This window comes from Alligator mississippiensis, chromosome 14 (genome assembly GCF_030867095.1).
Source record: "Alligator mississippiensis isolate rAllMis1 chromosome 14, rAllMis1, whole genome shotgun sequence".
Taxonomy (NCBI): Eukaryota; Metazoa; Chordata; order Crocodylia; family Alligatoridae; genus Alligator; species Alligator mississippiensis.
The window spans coordinates 28,601,467-28,619,982 of NC_081837.1; the positions used below are offsets into that span (position 1 = coordinate 28,601,467).

Below are 18,516 nucleotides of genomic sequence, written 5' to 3' on the forward strand. Positions count from 1 at the left end.
AAGAGATTTAGAATGTAAATCATGAGATGCTATTTTTGAAGTGTGGGAGTGTTATTTGTGAAGGCATGGGTGACTGGTGCCTCATGATACTGGGGTGGCACCAGTGGCCAATCGCTGCCACCGGCGGAAGTGCAGGCAACAAACCTGGAAGTCTTGCTTTCTCTGGTGCTAAGCACATTGCACTTTAAAAACAGGTTTTTAAACCTAGTGCTCTAAGAATTGACACAACACTTGGTTGATGAATAGCAGCAAGGCTTACTTTAATAACTACCAACAAGCTACAAAACTGAATTACAGAAAGACTCTGTCCCAATATAAAATGAGCTATTAGTCCTTGTATTATCTTAGCTGCAAACAGATCTTTACCCAATGCAGGCAGGAAGCAGTTCTTGTACAGCCTCACAGCGTGGATCCTTCACTTATCAGCTGGGTGGCAGGATGGCTTCTTGGTCTTCCCTGGACTGCACACACTTTGCTGGCCAATCTGCTTAGTTCTTATACTGTTTAACTGTATAGCTTCAAAACATTTTTCCTCGATGGTTGGCTGATTAAAGTTTGAACAAAACAGGGAGGAAAAGGGTGACCATCATTTTACAATTCTCAAATCACCTGGCTCCTGTTTTAGGGCTTGTCTAGGTGTGAAGACTTGTGTTTTTCACGCAGCCACTGCAGTTAAAGTTCAATTACATGTGATGGGCCTGGAGTAGTCAAACAGGATACTTAGAGGTATTGGTTACTGGACCTGTCTTTGGGTATTTGTTTATCAGTGGGGCAAACTTGTAATAGCTTGTACTGGTGATGGTCCATTTAAAAAGCTCCAGACATACACTGAATGATTGAGACATTTGTAACACCTTAGACATTGGATGTCTGTTTTGAGAAATGTGAGGATGTCACGTACAGGACATTTTTCCTGTACCTGCACCTTCTACAGGTTTTCCTTGAGATACATATTTAGTCTTTTGACTTCTTTAGTTGCTAGTTCATTTAAAGTGTACATGTAGTTTCCTTGCCTTTTTCTAGTTACGCTGGCTTAACCTATTTCTCTCCCTTTCTTAGCTTGCAGATTCATATATGTTGAGTGTCAGGTTTCTGCCAACAGTTTTAACCATCACTTCTATTATTTTATGGCATGGGTCTGGTATTGGGTACCTCATGCTTCACTGTCTTGACACCGAATGGGTTGCAAACATTAGCGGAGTTTAATTTTCTTGTGGCTGTCTTGTTACCACAACCCAGTCTTGCCCCAGCCATTGTCTTGCATTTTTATGCAAGAGACGCTGTCGAAACTTTCGTAGTTTTCATATCTAGCAGAGCAGAGCAGAGCTCTTTTTCAGGAGAAAATTTAGGTGAGAGTATTTAAAACCAATAGTGAGCCTTAAAACTCTGTGACTGGGAGAAATGAATTTGAGACATAAGACTAGAAGCTATTACCGTAAAACACTTCATGATTCAGAGAATGTGTTTTTGTGGCAGGGTTTATATAGCAGCTTCTTTCATGTTTTAGCCTGTGGAAGTTGATATGTATTTAGGAGTTGTCAGAAAGGAACCTGGTACATGCTGCAGACTAATGGAGACAATAATTTTACCCAAATTGAGGAATTTGTTATGCTTTGCTGTTTCTTGATATTTTTGCTTGTACGGTTTTAAATGTTTTTCTGTTCTTTTCTTTGCTGACAGAATACTTTGGATTGCATGCAGGTACTGATACGATCTTACCAAGCAGGGCATCCTCCTCCTGCAGTTTAACCTTAATTTACTGCCTCATGCATATATTTAAACTAAACTTCTATCATGCCTTGCATGATGTCATCTCCCAAAAACAAAACTAGTAATTATAGGTGCTACCACTGCTGCTTCAGCAGAGCAGGGCACTTCTTATTTAAAAACCTTTTCTCTTTCCAAAGCAGCAGCAGCAACAACAACAAAATCTAACCAAATGGGATTTTGGGAGCTTTATTGAGATTATCAGACCTATTCCAAACTCTCTGTACCTCTAATTCATGTGCATCTAACAATTCGTTTGAGGTTTTTGAAGCTATTCTCTTCAGTGTGAGATTAAAATAATATAAAATGTGAAAAAGGGATGAGAAGTGTTGTTCTTTCTCTTGGTTCTTGGCATGTACTTTATATTTGCTGTCTTACTTAAGACTAGTTCTTAAGAGAACAACATTTAAATGAAGATTCCCAGCTTTTTTTTTTTTAAAGGCAATTTCTAGCTCTCATGGCTGCAAAGAAAAGCTGGAAAATATAACTTAAATGAACTTACAGCCTCAGAAAGTAGAAAAAAATACAAAAAATGCAACCAGTTTCTAGTTTAAAAGTCATGATTTTAAGCCATTCTCATGATTTTTCAATGTTTTGATTCAGTGGGGTTTGCCACATTGAGAACAGCAAGTTTTTTCATTATGTAATTGATGCCTATTAAACTATGATACTAATATTGTAGAACTATTGGGAATCCTGGAGGCGAAGGGGAGTAGATGGAATAATTTAGGATTAGATAGAGGTCCATAGCTAATGAACAGAACCTGCTCTCATTGGATATTGAAGAGTGAAGAGTAGTCAGAGCCATTAATGATTAGCAGTGGAAACTAGGAACAACATTGAAAAACCTGATCTGGAATAAAGCTGGCTGGCATCTTTTTGGCAATGTTTACAATGCTATAGTGCCAGGCTGGCAGTCTCCCCTGCTTATTGGAAGGAGTTGGGGAGCCTGAGCACCTACAATACTGATGAACTGTGAGCCTTGGTTTCTCCTGTTCTGGTGAGAACTCAGCATGGGGAGATCAGCCAAACAGTGACCCATTAGGAATGTGTGTGCCCACATCTCGGGAGAAGACAGGTGTGTAGGAAGGGGACCACTCTAGGTTCAGGGGCCAAAGGAGTGCAGTGTTATTTCTATTTTGGAGGGGAAAGTTGGAGGCAGGGATGGAAATGCTGAGGTTATGAACATTCACACTCATTTCCTAGTGTAAACAAGCCCTTCACTTCCCTGCAAGTGAACCCCTAGATGTCCTCAAAGGTTCCTCTGCTAACAGTTACTTCCCACCTTTCCTGTGCCTGATGCGATGTTGTCCCTCATTGTCCTTGCTGCTCTGGGGCTGTCTAGAGTCTCTTGTCAGAGGGACAAAAGCCAGGAGGATGACACTGAGGAGGTTGTTGGAGTCCTGGGATCACACAGGGACTCCCTGGATCCCTTTTGTGTAGCTGGGTGGATGGAGAGTTAATAGATCAGTCCCTTTTGGAGATCAGACATTGATGTTTGAAACAACAGTGAAAATCCACACTCCATCCCCAAGTGCCCCATATCAAAGCCTTGGTTTGACTTGCATCTCCCTATCCTCAGGCAGTCATTTCCTGTAATGTGGATTTCGAGTATTGGATCAGTGTGTTTTAGAGCTGAATGTTTCCCAAGCTTGCTAGCGAGGGTGGGATTTTCAGAGGGCTGACTGACAGGGGGCTGCTGACCTGTATGGACCATCCCTGGGCAGCTTGATTTGTTAGGCCCCTTCTGGGGCTCCATTGTGTGGAAGGACCCAACAAAGGTAACTGTCATTCGGTGGTTTGTTGCCAATTTAGGGCTGTTCTTGTGCCTTACTCTGCCTTTACTTTTCCTTGTCAGGCCCGGGTGAGAGACCTTGAGGATCAGTGCCGCAGCCAAACAGAACAGTTCAGTCTCCTGTCTCAGGAACTCAAACACTTCCGTCTACAAACAGGAAAGATTGACCTTCTCACCTCCACGTTGGTGACTTGTGATCTTCCACTTGCTCCCTGTTCTTCCACCCCGCAGCCACAGGGTGTTCATTGGGAGAAGGGTAATTACTGGAAATGCTGATAGGTGTTTTGATCGTGAATACATTGTCTGTTGGCTTTCCTGGCTGTAGATTTCCCTGTATCCCCCTGGAAAATAGAAACATTTGGGACAAATACTGGCAGTTTTTTAAATCTTTCTTATGCCTTTCTTGAAAAACCTATGAACAATTGTCTGAGATCTGTTATGTTTTGGAACTACATATGTTTAACATTTCAGTTGTTAAAACCAACTGATAAGTTATGGTAGATTCTGAGTCTTTAAGAGATACTTAACACATTTGACCATGAAAGGGTACATCATAAAGCATTAGTGTAAATGAAACTGTAGAAAGTGATTATATAATACTCTACCATATTACTTGAAAACTTGTCTGTAGCTGTTTGAACAATATGTTACTTGAGAGTGAGGGGTCAATATGCATTGACTTGAGTGCTTCCCTCTAGGGCATGAGAAGGCGTTGCTCAGCTGAGCTCCATAGTATAATAGAGGCTCTAGGCCAGATTCTTTTCCCAGCCCAGCTTCTTTGTTTCTTCAGGTGGGACAAATTAATGAGCATATGACTGTAACAAGAAAGCTGAGAATTCCCCCAGCGAGGGGAGAGGGGACCCTGATCAATCAGTGTAAAGCCAACATAGCCAGCTCCTGATCCAACTGCCCCCATTTCCCTCCTTGACATAGACATTGGGTATGGGATGGCATGCACTTATACTTCACCAGTTTTTGACTGGCGTGTGGTTACCTTGGGACTGTGAGGGTATAAGTTATTTCACCCTTAGGGCTGGGGCAGAAAAGTCCACAGGACCAGGTAGTCATAATGAAGCCTAGAAGCTTTCCCAACTCCTATGCAGATAGGATCTGTCCTATGGTAGCATGTAGGACTGAAGATTTCATTCTCCCTCCCTTAGACTAGTTTCATCCCGTGACTTCAGTGGGGCTGCCCCTGAGTGACAAAAGTGTGAGGTGTGAGAAGGATCAGGGCTGAGATTTGGAGAGGCCCCTTTCAGCCCTACTTTCCTATGGTCCTGTTAACTGTGTCTCTGGACAGCTCCCCTCAAGATAGACTGACTATGCTAAAGACAGCAGAGTGCTCACAGCTTTCATTTCCTCTTCCTTCTGCTTGGAGTAACCAGTGAAATGCTTGGTTTCAGATCCTGATGTTGCCCCTGCATCTCCTGTTCTTCAGTGCACTAAGACAACGAATGATGAAGGGACTGGGGAGTTGGAGCCGTTACCTCAGGTCTCTGACCCTGCACCTAGTGTCACCAAAACTCCACTCCCAAGTGCTGGTGCCTCACAGAAGCCGGCCAAGAAAATGGAGTCCCAATCAAGCTCTTCAAAATCAGAATCGGTGCAGAACAGTCCGAAGTCCTGCCCCACTCCAGAGGTCAGTGTTGGCTGTTGCTTCTGGTGTCCCTATTTATTAGCCACTGGAGGATGACAGTAGTGGTATTATATATACTAGTACTGCATTGCTACACTTATGACTGCTTGTTAAAACCTGTATCCAAGAACTAGAGAAATCAATGAAGAAAACTTGCAGAAAGTTGTTGCAGAAGTTTGCACTTTCTTCACTTGGCCATACTCTGTGGTGGGCTTTTGTGCAGATTATGGGCGACTGGTGCCGCCTTAGTCAGGGAGGCCATGTGGCCCCTGGGTGACCAGTCAGTGAGTGGGGGACCAGGGGGGTTCCCCCCATGGCCGATCTTGCTGACTGGGGGGAGTCCCCCTGCAGACAGTCCCACTGACCGAGGTGGCTGGTGCTTGCGGTGGGGGGGGACCGGCGCTCCTGCCTGCCCCCCCCGCCCGTTGCCTAAGTGACAACTGCGGCCAGTCTCAGGGTACACTGGCGCTCTCGGGGGTGCATGTGCACCCCCTATGCATCGCCACTGGTGCAGATCATTGCACTTCGAAAAGAAAACAGCCAGAGAAGAGCTCTGTGAAATGGTATATAAGTTTTTTGAGTTCCATGGGGCGTTTTTTTGTGCATTTATTTTGTTTCTGGGACAGAGCCCTGACTATCTTTCGTTTGCTCTCAGCCTCTCTGGCTCCTCAACTCTTGTAGTGTTGGCTGTCCAGCTTCTTCAGCAAGAGGTTGTGGAGAGCACTTCTCTTCAGGATCTGCTGCAGCTTAGTACTTGGAGCACTCTCTTGGGCTGTGGCTGAGGAGAGCCTCCCACTCAGGTCTTCCACTTTCTGGTCAAGTGTGTAAAATGCTACTCTACTATGCAGAAGACAGTAGTAACTCCCCTGGCCATGCTTTTGAATGAACAGCGACTATGGATTCTATGTACTTTGCTGGGTTCAGTGGGTTTGTGTATGCTGCATCCCCACCATTGCTGGGACTATGAGCATTTCCTACCCATCTTCTCCCCTTCACACATACCAGGTCTGGAAATGTGGTGGTGAAGCTGCTCTGGGATATCCCTAGCAGCTGCTCTCAGGAACATCATAGACCAAGAGCTTTGAAGTGCCTGTGGAGAGATCTAGGAATACAGTATAACCTCATAAATCTGGCATCCTTGGGACCTAGCACCTGCTGGAAATGTGAAAATCCTGGGTTTTTGAAATATAAGAAAAGTGCGTAGTCTGGCGCTGCCCGGCCGGCTGGATGCAGGGAAGGAAGCTTGCACACGGTGGCTGCTGCCGCCATCCACCACCCCGTGCTGCTGCTACTACTCCTCCCCCGCCGCCCACGCGACCGGCCGCTGGGGTACACTGGTCAAAAAAGGTTGAAAACCCCTGATGTAGTATATATTTTTGAAGTGCCAGATTTTTGAGAATTCTGGAATTTTGAAAAACAGATTTCTGAGGTTATGCTGCGTTCAATACAAAACACAGAAATGGCACTGGGAGCAGGAGCAGGGCATAAAATCCATGGCTTGCTCTTTTTTTCCAGGCCAGTGCCTAACCCAGCCACAGAGACTGGCTTCTCTTTATGTGCTTTCTGTCTGCTTCTACATATCTTTCCTTCTTGGCTGCCCACCAAGCCAGCTTCAAGAGGATAGTTTTTGCAGGCTTCCCTAGCCCATGGCATGCTGGTTTGGCTACTTTGCAGAGCACGTGTGAATTGTAGGTGCAAACTCCCTCAGAAAGGGAGTTGGAACCTGAGCCTCTTGCTTCCTGGGCAAGAGACCCAATCAGAGAACTGAAAAGGTAGATGGGTTCTCTTCCATCAGAGCATTTCTCTGAATGAAGTTTTGGAGGCTTACACAGAGTGAATATGCTGTAGCAGGCAGACTCAGAGTTAGATGGCTTAGTAGCTGTAGTGGAACCATTTTGCGCATATACAGTTGGCCAAGCCTAGTCTTATAGAGTGGAATCTGTTGTAAATTCTGTGGAAGTGATATTAAATACTATTTTTACATCTTGGCGACAAAATAGGATTTGGCTCAGACTTGGACATATAGTAGGCAAATTTTGCTCTAATTTTGCTCCATAAAGTTTTCTTTACTTCTATGTTATAGTTCTTCTGCAGTAATTTACTCAAGGAAGTCTTTCCTATTTTTATATCAGTGCAGTATAAATAGCACTCAGAAATCTTTTTTTGCCTGCAGTTTTTGGAGACCTTAGGTTGTCCTCCTTTCATATTGTCAAGCTTTGCTCTCTAATTCTAGAGTAGAAAGTTACTTTTTTCAAGGAAAGCTGGATTTTCTTGACATCCTCTGACTCCAGGACCTGGAACTTTAAGAACATCAAATATTGTAAACCTTGTGATAAAATTGTGAGACTTAGCAGCTACATTTAGGTACTCTTTGACATGCACACACTAGAAAAATGTGGCATACATGTAGATCTAAGCCTGCAGATGAGATTGGTATGACAGGTTGTAATATTGGAGAAATTCTCAGATTGTATAATTACAGACTGTGCCATAATGTTGTATATGCACAAAGGGGTTGGCACTTAAAGACATCCATTGTACGTTAATTTTGGTGTTCTGTGACTTTTGTGTAACATATCCTGTACAGTAAAAGGTGGATTACAAAGCAAAGAAGAGAAGGAGCTTCATGTTTCAGGGGTTGGGAGCTGTCCTGGTTTACAAGAGATCGTAAGTTGGCAGTTCTCATGCTAGAGGAGTTCATGGAAAACTTAGTGAGGGGTGTTTATTTTCTTGCCAAATTACAGATTTTGAGCCTTGGTTCATTTGCTGTTCAAAGCAAAACATTGCAAGCATTTGTGTTCTGTGGTGGGAGCAGTGTATCAAATACACTTGTCTTGTTTCACTGCCCTTAGATTCAGGAAGAGCTGACCTGATTTTCCTCAGACTATCAGACATCACATCTTTTTCACAGAAGAGTGTTAAAGTTCTAGACTTTTGAAGCCAGGATTGTCAAGACTGGCCTACTCAGTTACCCAGGGGCTTTCCCACTCCAACCAGTCACATTCCCAGGAAGTCCTAAAGCAGGTAGGAGCCAGAGAAGTGCAGCCATGCTGATTAAAGCCAGTGAGCAAATGGAACAGGGCAGAACACCCTGACGATTTAAGGTGCACACACCCACACATGGATTTCCTAGCCCAAGCATCCTACGCCCATGAGGAACTGCGGGCTCCTGAGCCATTTTTACGTGACAACACAAGCTGGATTTCTCTCCAGCCAGTGCCAGACAGGGAGAAGTCCAGTTCTTTGCACTGATGCCCAGAGCTTTGGAGGATTCTCCCTGTAAGGGGCAGGTCTCTAGGGCAGAACCCATCTTTTACTTTCTCCTGTTTGTGGGATGTTAACCTTTTCCTAGTCTAAGAGAGAAGTGACTAGCCTTAGAATAGGAATGAAAAGTGATAATACCATATTTACTCAAAAACATGATGATCCTGATTATAAGACCCCCCCCCCCCCCCCCCCCCAGTAATTAAATCTTATGCATGGAAAACATATATATTTGTTCCCTTCTCACTGCTACAGCAGGGAAAATAAATCTGGGGGAGGGGGGTCAGGTAGGTCTTTGCTTTCTGCCTCCCTTCAACTTTTTCCCCTGGCAGCCCTTTCCTACTCTTCTTATTGTCAGACCCTGCTCTCCTTGACTACGTGGAAGTGAGCAGCGAATCTGAAAACAATAAACTTGAAATTAAACATGGCTTTAGTGATTTGCATATACTACCCATGCACCTAGTTTATCCAGAATGAATGCATGTTACCTTTTTTTTTTTAAACTGCTGCAAGTTTTTAGCACAAATACTCCATAAACACACTTTTGAGCAGCACTTTGACACCTACTTATATGATACCTTTTTGTTTTTGTAAAAATATATATCTGTATACATGAGTGTGACCGTCTGGCCTCGAACATCCTGTCACGTGCCGCTTTGACCCGTATGTGGTTCGCCCGTCCGACCCTGGTGTTCCATTGAGTCGATGTTTTTACCTCCTGTGTAGTCTTCCCCCCTCCCCAATCTCACCTGCCATGACTTTGAATCTTGCTTCAATGTGGGGGTCCACCCACTGAGAAAGTCTCTTGACGGCGGGACGCCTGTCTGGCAGTCTTCTGCAAGGCTCCACCTCCCCTCTACCTCGCCCTTATACCTAGCCTAGATGGGTCACAGATGTCCTCCTGTCCAGATCCCTGACTGTTGAGCCCCTGACTATGTTTGCCACGAGGGTCCTGTGTTACCAGCCCTCAAGACCTTCCCCATGCTCTGAGGCAGTCTTCCCTTCTCTAAGGCTACCACCCTCTTGAGAATTAAACAGCAATCGGGCTCCACCTGCCCTGCCTCTCAACCTCTCCAACAGTGGGTAACAAAAAGGAATGCAAACTAAAATCAATGAAAACACACTAAAGAGCCTAGCCGCCCCTTTTCCCTGGCTCCCTGGGCCCTATCACCAGTGCCCGCCTTCTGATCCTCGTGGTCCAAGTTTGGCCCTATGTGCAGCCGTGGTAGCCTGGGGGCTAGTCCCCTCTTCTTCTCCCTCATCGCCCAGCCTCAGGCTTTGCTGGACCCGCTATGGTCCTCCGGTGGGTATCTTCCCCTGTGCTGCCCGCTGGGGCAGCTCGATGCCCCCGAGGTCCGTACTTTGCAGCCCCTCTTGCTGCTCTTGCCTCCCGGCTCCCCCTTGGCGCTCCTTGTCAGCTCTTCCAGGGCCCTCAACGGTCCCACCTGATCTGGTGTTTTGAGATGCATTGGTCTCTCCTGCTGTCCTGCTGAGACTTTTGGTGAGGAGATCTTCCTGCTCCCATCTGCTCTTTTGTCCAGGTTCCCAGTCTTGAGGGGCCGTTTCTGGCTCCTGGCCCCCTTCACTGCCGCCAGCAGTGTCTGTCCCTCTGCGTGCTCTGCGGCGTCCTCCCCTGCTGGGAGAAGCTGTTCCCGGCTCTTTTTGCCTCTGCCTGAGCTCGGGGAAGCCCTCTCCTGGTGCCCTTGCCGGCGACGCTCTTCTCCCCTCCTCCTTGCCAGCAGCCTGCTTTATTTCTGCCAGCCGGTGGTTGCGTCTGACATCATCCACTGTCTGCAACTGTATAAAGGTGTGGCTAATGAGCCGCGCAGGTCCCTCCTCGGGCTCCGACTTCGCCACGGTTCCCTCTGCAGGTAAGTATTTCCCTTTTTCTTTTCTTTTTCTTTTATTTTCCTCCGAGGGTTCCTGATCACTCCACAAAGAAAACCATAACCTGTTACAAAAACCATGCCTGTGCACCCGTGCAAAGGTCTGCTGGTCACCTGCACCTGTTACAATATCTGCCCCATGTGTTACATACACACCAACCAGACCAGGCAACCCCTTCCTTTCATCCCCACCCCGCTTGCGGGGTCATAGACTCAGTTCACCTGTTGTCCATGTTGCTGTTGCTCCAGCTCCTGCTAGAGAACCCACTGCTGCTGTCGCTATTGCCGTCCTTGGCTCCATTTGTCTCTTCCTCTTCCTCACTAGGGGGAAGTTGGAAGATCCCATGCTACGTGTCTCTGTGCCAGGTGGCTTTGGCCATGTCCTCTCCATCCTCCACTACTGATTTCTGGTAGTAGGTCTGGAGTTTGCTCAAAGCCATTTTCATACAGCCTACCACCTCTACATCCATGTGCCTGTACAACAGGAGGTTCCTGGCTTTCCACAGGACGCTCCTGACCCAAGACGCAAACTGGTCAAAATGGGTCGACGAGTTCTCTTGGTGTTTGGCGAGGTGTCTGTACAGCACCGCTTCTCTGGTTAGCTGGTTGACACTGCAGAGCTGCTTCACCCTGTTCCGTACCTCCTTGGCTCAGGTGCAGAGCCAGAGAAGGTGGTTGATCGTCTTGGTTGCCCAATGGCAGTTGAGTCTCCCCAGCTGACCCTCTCTATGCCTCTGGGCCCTCACTGGCAGGGCTCGGTGGGCTATATGTTACAAACTACGCATGATATTGGTCCAAAACCAAAGGCTCGTGATTTGACACATACATCATTGGGCTGGGCCACACCAGTGTCAACAGCATTTCAAGCCATGGTACCTCATTGCTCAGTATGTGCGTGTACTTCAGATACCCCCCACAAAGGAGCCATGACTTAATTAGACCCCACTTTTGTCTTAACAAGAACACCTGGTCCTGGTTCCAAGTCCTGGGATGCTCCAAAAATGTATATGCAGATGAGCTCCAGGACAACGTGATTGAGCTTCACCTCATGGAGGGTGGGGCTATACTAATCATATGTGCCAGGTTGAGAGATGGGCCAACAGGGATTCTGGGTGGAGCTGTATGCAGTGTCGTGGAATAACTGGAAAAAGAGTCATCAGTGGGGAGGACTGCGCTTAATGGGCACTACCATGTGTCTTATTCAGATGGACTGCACTAACTTATTTTTGTGGTAGGTTCCCATCAGCATATTTCCCAGTGTGGGCCGTGTGTTTTATAGTCATGCTCAGTGTTGGCTGCACGTAGTCAACTTCATAGTTGGTTTCCATTGCTGAGCACATGCTGCTTTTGGTAGCAGTTTAATGATAGACAATGTATTTAGTGAGTTTTTGTTGTGTGTGATTTTAAGATGAGGGGGCTTTTTTCCCCTTGCCAGTTAGCTAGTCTTAGTTGTACCTCTGAACACCCCAGGGAATGTATACTTGCATTAATGTGTGTTTCACAGGAAGGGACATTGTGCATCAGTTGGCATTTAATTTTGTCACAGAGCAGAACCTGTACTTTCTCAGCAAAGTTAGACCCACAAGCCTCACTTTTTTTTCAGAGCTTTCAGCACAGAAATCAGTTGCACATTGAATACAATGCAGACTATTGAATTTGAAATCAAAAAGAAAATCCAGGACACCTGAAAGATTCTGAAATGGCAGTGTGGACTTGGCAGATCCCACCCTGAAGGACAGGCTAAATTTTAGGCATCTGGAACACTGCATTGAAAACAGGGCTGTCTAGAGCTAGAGATCATAGCTGGTATGATCCATGCAGTTAGGTCAGAATTAAAGCTTGCAGGGTATCTCACATTGCTCCAGGATAAACCCTATGAATGTACTATTCTGAAAAAGATGCCACTGAACTCTGTCAAAGATTAACTGAAGCAGCTGAAGTACTTAGAGGAGTGCATGGAATTTCCTGGTACATACAATGGATCTACATTTAAAAATTGTATTTGCATCAGAGGAAGCAGAGTTTGCTCTAAATACCAACCTGAACTGGTTTCAAGTTAGGCTTTGCACTGTGTCTTGACAAGTCACTGGTAAAGTAAAAATATCATAGCTGACCCCAAATCGTTATTCTGTTTAACTGCTGAATTTGCACAGGGAAAAATTGCACTTCCTTCCTATTGTAATATGGCATCAAAATCTACAGAGCTGCTTGAAGGATTAAAAATAAATGCTACAGACCCTTAATCGGCTAAAGAAGTAAGATGTATTGGCTATTGAATGAGCAGAGCAATGAGCCCATCCATCACCTAACAGCTGAAATGACTGCTCTCACAAACACCAGGAGCAGGGAGGGGTTCCCCTAGCAGTTGTTCCGGTCTCCAAGACATTGTCAAAGTCAATGATAACTGATAAGGAAATTCCAGTGACTTAGACACCTTAGAGGTGGAATAGAATTTGGGCCTAGGTGCCTGGTAAATTTTGAAGTCCTGGAGATAAGCACATGTCTGTCCCCACTCTTCTTTCCTTAATAGAACAATTTTCACAGATAGGATAAACCATTTTCTGTTACCACATACAATATAGTGATCTGATGCAATCAGGCAGCTTTGCACCAGCTGAGAATAGGATTTAACTTGCTGCACTGCTGTTCTATTCCTTTGATCAGTCATAGCCAACCCTGATCCCTATTCTTGTCTGTTTGGTAGGTGGACACTGCAAGCGAAATGGAAGAACTGGATGTCGATAGCGTCTCTCTAATTCCAGAGCCAGGGAACCAAGGCCCCGCAAAACTCCAGGTCTTCTTAGCTCGATACAGGTACTGCACGATGCACAACGCTCAGGGGCAGACCAATTGCCATATTTGGCATCAGGAAAGAATTTTACTCCACGGTTGGATTGGTATGGAGTATGGGGGTTTTAGCCTTCCTCCATAGTGTGTGTGGGGGGGGGGGGGGGTGGCTCTCTTCCTTGGATCTTGAGTGCATTTTAACCCTTGCAGGAGCAGGGCACTGATCATCATTGTCCCGCTGCTTTATCCATGGCAGGTGAGGGTATTATGCCTTGTGTCAGGGTTGACTGTGTTGATTTACTAACAGGTTAAACAAGAATTTTATATAGGATGGTTTGGATAGGGATGATCCTGTTTCAGGCAGAGGGTTGGACTAGATGACCTCTAGGTGTCCCTTCCAGCTGTGTTTCTCTGATTCTAATGTCCTTAATGTTGTCTACGGCAGTGCTTTTCAAACTATTTGATGTGGCAGACCGGCAAATTTTTTTCCAGTGGGCCGGGACCAGTGTCCGGTTCAGCCGGTGGCAGCAACTGCATGTAACAGTGCCACACAAATGCGTGACCGGCTGTTTCTTTCTCTTTCCTCACCTCGCACAACGTGACATCACCTGGAGTGTTGGAACGTACGAACTGTGGCGCTATGACATATCAATGTTATGCTTCTGAAAATATATTTCTTTCTTTCCTGGCAACTCGCTGCGGACCAGTGACCGGTGGCTCGTGGACTGACACCGGTCCGCAGACCGCCACCTTGAGAAGCACTGGTCTAGGGGATATAGACAGAATTTGAAGGATCGTAGGATGTTTGGCATAGTCTTCAATTTTGGGACAGGTTATTCCAAAACTGTCTATTCTGATTTTTCTCTGTGCATCCAACACCACCCACTGTCGGAGATGAGATATTAGGCTAGTTGGATCATGGGCCTGATCAGTTCTAGGGATTCCTATGGCCCTTAGTCCTATGGCACAGATAGAAATAATGCTTCCAGATGCACACAAGCACCACTGCAAGCATGGCTTGCTGAGTCAGGAACATGGAGTAAAAATTTCCTTTTGAAAAACTTTTAAAGAAGATTGCGGCTTTTTTTTTAATTGCGAAAATTCTTGCATTTTGTAAAAATTTCAAGTTTTTATTTAAAAAAGAAACCCCCTGAAAAATTGAAAATTGGAAAATTATTAGTCCAAACCTTGAAACTTCCAATTTTTGCAACAAAATTTTTGGCTTGGGCTAACATTTTTATGATTTAATGGATTCAATAAACAATTGGAAAAAAACCCAACAACTTTGAGACCAAAGTTCAGTTAAAAATTCCCCGTTTTTAGTATTTTAAATTATAATTCAGAAAAATGTTACATACTTGCATAAGGTTTTCAAAAATTGGTTTCTGAATGCTTGTGTTTCCAATCACTTCACTCAAACTTTCACTAAAACATCTGTTCCCTTGTGAAAGTGAACATAGATTCCATTCCAGCAACACACATTAGAGATTTAGCATTAAACATGAGCAATGACTTTGGTATTCCTCCGAGACATGTCTAGAAGCAGGAGACCAGCCTCAGTGGACCAGTGTACAGGTCTAGTGTGACTGCTTGGATGTTTTGATGAGGAAGTTGGTATGCAAAATAAACATTATGGTTGCAACTCTTTCAGCTATAATCCTTTTGATGGACCTAATGAAAACCCGGAGGCAGAGCTCCCTCTGACTGCTGGAGAGTATATTTACATCTATGGGGACATGGATGAGGATGGCTTCTTTGAAGGTGCGTTTGATAAAATGAGACTTAACTAGGAAGCTGTAAAACCTTGACATCATTAAGAATAGAGGGAGGAATTTGATGAATTTGCAGTTACTAGGAAATAAAAGGTCATCAGGCCAAAATTAGCAAGCACTGCTCCCGTAACTTTTATAAGGATGCACCTGTATGCTAGGGTCAGTTCAATCCAGAAGGCGAAATTGAGATTCAGGGGAAATCAATGGGAATTTATTTTTCCATCAATTTGAGGAGAGCCAGGTTTTTACATCTGTGGTGTACCACCTGAACTATTTCTGATTCCTTAGCTGTAAGTACCAGATATTTCCCACAAAATGGCAAAAGCTTGAGGCATTGCCTTGTATTAGTTCTTGACAAGTATCTCCTAATACACTAGGCATACCCTGGACCTAGAGTGCTGCATTAAGTAGCTCTTCTCTCACTGGTATTTGACATGTTCTATAAGCACTTACGAACTTGCTTTGCCAGGAAAGAAGACACAGTGCTGAGCCAGAGAGTGGCAACAATCCCTATTTTTACAGATACTTAAGTGCCTAAAGATGCAGAAGGGCATCGAGTAGAATCTTCAGAATCTATGGGAGTTACGAACCTAGGCACTTCTGAAGACTCTCATAGCCACTTACCTTTCATTTTTAGGCACATAAATATCATTTGAAGAGCAGGGAATTGAACAGATGACTCCCAGGATGTTGGACAGCACTCTGGGAAACGAAGCATCTCTCCCTTCTCTAGCTCTTTCATATTTGTGCTTTGGATTATTTTTCCTTGTCTGGATTAGCTGTTTTTTTTTTTCTTCCCAGATTTTTGGTCTCTCTTGGTTCCTTTGTATATTTTATCTGTTGTAATATTTTTCATGCTTTCTCCTTAATAATTCATAATATCATCTGTGAATTTCATCAGTATTCTGATGGCCGTCTCTTCCACACGATTAGTGAGGGTACTAAATAAGGGTGGCACTAATGCTGATGCCTGGACCTCTCATTAAAGCTCTCCAACAATGGATCTAGGATGTTGAAAAGGAGGAGTGCAGTGTGGATCAGGCCTTTGACTCGAACTGGTAGGACATGGCCAGACCTGGTGGCTACCCACGTACTTGAGGAGAAGGGCTGGGCAGCTCAGCTCCAGCAGAAACAGGTCCTTAGTTGACTTGTCGGGTGCTGTTGATTGTCTGTTGGGCTTGGGAAGAAGGGCTAGGCAGCTTGGTTTCTGCAGGATTAGGGCTTCAGTTCCCATAGATGGCAGGATTGGAGGAGGAATTGAAGGAGGTGCAACCACCCCGAAGTCCTTCAACTATCAACACTCTTCCTTATCCCTACCCTTTGGCTATGATTTTTTCATCAGTTTTATGTTTATAACACATTCAAGCAAGCCAACTGAATGAATTTTTCAATGTAAAAGAACCAATAATTCTCTAACGAACTCTTACAAATCCCCCTGTACTCCAGATTTCATCTCACCCCCCAAGTAATTGAACTAGGTTTATGGGTGTCTGATTCCCTAAAATAAACACAAAAACCAGTCAGTCAGGACTTAAGCATCAAGCAGCTTAGAAGCATCAGGACTGAGGTGATTGTGTGCCACACTTATCCACAGAAACTTAGACACATAAGAGATTTTACTGGTGAAAACTTGGGTGCCTACAGAGTCGGGCAGAAGCTGAGCAGGGGTTGTGGGAATCTCAGTGGTGCCTGTGTATTGCTGTTGGGTGCCAAAATCTCTTTCTGGATCTATCTAAAAATGAATATAGGCACCACTAAGTTTTATTTCATATGACCCAAACTCCTAAGTCACTCAGATTCCTTTTGGAAGCAGACGTGAGTATAGCCCTGCTGACCTCTTGCCTACCCTGGCTCTTTATTTTGTTCTGCTTTTGCTGGTTTTCTTTAGCTTCTGCTTTCACCTCATTCTTTATCCCTTTTTCTGCTATGCACATTTTCAGTTGATTCTTTTGTCACTGGAACTTGAATCAGCAAATTACAAGCAGCCATGGTCCCACAAGTCATCTGATTTGTGCTGTAGCCACCTCACTACAGAACATGGAGGCCATGTGTTTTCCCTGGGTTTCTTTCCGGGTACCTTTGTTCCAGAATTCAACAGGCAAGCTGGGGAGACATCGGAACAGAGCTACAAAGAGGATCAGGGAACTGGAGAGACAAGTTTTTTTATGAGGAAAGATCAGAAGAGTACAAACTGCTTACATGTGCTAAGAGATGACCCAAGGGGCTGTGGTGAGAAACTGCATGGATTGGAAAGGCTGGCGAAGGAAGTGGTGAGAGAGTTAAAGAGGTGTGACCAGGAGCAATGGGGTGAAATATAGAAAAGGGAGCCTAGGGGAAATACCTAAAAACCTTTCTAGGTAGTGCCAAGGGGAGCGCTGGAGCCTCATTACTGCAGACATTTAGCAGTATTTGGGAGTGCACTAGGGAATGTCCCAAGGCCTGTGGGACAGAGCAGACCTCCCTGTCAGCATTGTGCTAATGTGGCCTGAGAGGGCTTTTCCTGTTCCTTGTGGTGATGGGATAATGATTGGGCAGTGTTGCTGCTGCCTTTTGCCAATTCCATGGTCAGGTTTAAAGTCTGAAGGGTGAGTGTGGTAACAGGTTTCCTGTTTCTTGTTTAGGGGAGCTGATGGATGGCAGGAGAGGGCTGGTCCCCTCAAATTTTGTTGAACGAGTTTCAGACGATGACCTCGTGACCTTTCTGCCTCCCGAGCTAAATGATCTTACTCATAGCTCATACCATGAGAAGAGTTTTGTCAGTACAAGCACCAGCAGTGGAGAGAAAAGTGATTATTCTGCTGAAGAAACCAGTGTCAGCCCATTGCCCGGTAGGCTAGAAGGAGACCAGGACGAGCCTGTTAGTCACACAGCAGTGCCTTATCCAAGAAAGTTGGTTCTGATCAAACAGCTTGCCAGAAGTATTGTTGTAGGCTGGGAACCACCGCTTTTGCCAGCCGGCTACCCAGAGATACAGAGCTACAATATTTATGTGGATGCAGAGCTATGGCAGAACGTGAAGAGTGGCCCTCAAACTAAAGCCATTGTTGAGAAGCTGGACTTAAAGACAAAAGCCTACAGGATCTCTGTGCAGAGTGTGACGGAACAAGGCAGCTCTGATAGGCTGCGATGCACTTTCTTCGTAGGGCAAGATGTCTGCATAGCCCCCACTCTGCTGAAAGTCAGAAACATCACAGCCGCATCAGCAGAGGTCACCTGGCTTCCATGCAACAGCAACTACAATCATGCTGTGTACCTCAATGAGGAAGAGTGCGACACAATAAAGCCGGGTGTCTACTGGTACACCTTCCACAACCTGCACCCTAACACTCAGTATGTTGCCAAGGTGGAGGCCCGGCCCCCAAAGATGCTCTGGGAGTTGCCCCTGGAGAAGCATGAGCAGAAGTCAGCAGTGGTACACTTCACTACTCCATTAGCAGGTATTGGGGCTGGAGTGGAAGCAAGATGGGCAGTTTGCTAGGTGATTACACTGGATTCCATAGTGTAAAATTCTTTGTTTCTTCACTATAACAGTCTTCCCTAGTTTTTATTTTATTTTTTTTATAAGTTAAATTTTTTATTTGCGAATTTCTCAGTGAAATAGGAGGCATC

At 45.2% G+C, this 18,516-nt stretch overlaps 1 protein-coding gene across 11 annotated transcripts in view; it reads left to right on the forward strand.

Annotated features, from left to right (window-relative positions):
* TSPOAP1 (TSPO associated protein 1) overlaps positions 1 to 18,516 on the forward strand; it is a 197,076-nt gene that overhangs the window by 114,146 nt on the left and 64,414 nt on the right. For 10 of the 11 annotated variants that reach the window (XM_059717356.1, XM_019486347.2, XM_019486348.2 and 7 more), the window contains 5 exons: positions 3,626 to 3,818; positions 4,966 to 5,201; positions 13,053 to 13,162; positions 14,787 to 14,896; positions 17,529 to 18,344. In XM_059717356.1, coding sequence (XP_059573339.1) covers positions 3,626 to 3,818; positions 4,966 to 5,201; positions 13,053 to 13,162; positions 14,787 to 14,896; positions 17,529 to 18,344 — 1,465 coding nt within the window. The remainder of the gene's footprint in view (positions 1 to 3,625; positions 3,819 to 4,965; positions 5,202 to 13,052; positions 13,163 to 14,786; positions 14,897 to 17,528; positions 18,345 to 18,516) is intronic. The other variant, XM_059717357.1, reaches the window with a different exon arrangement.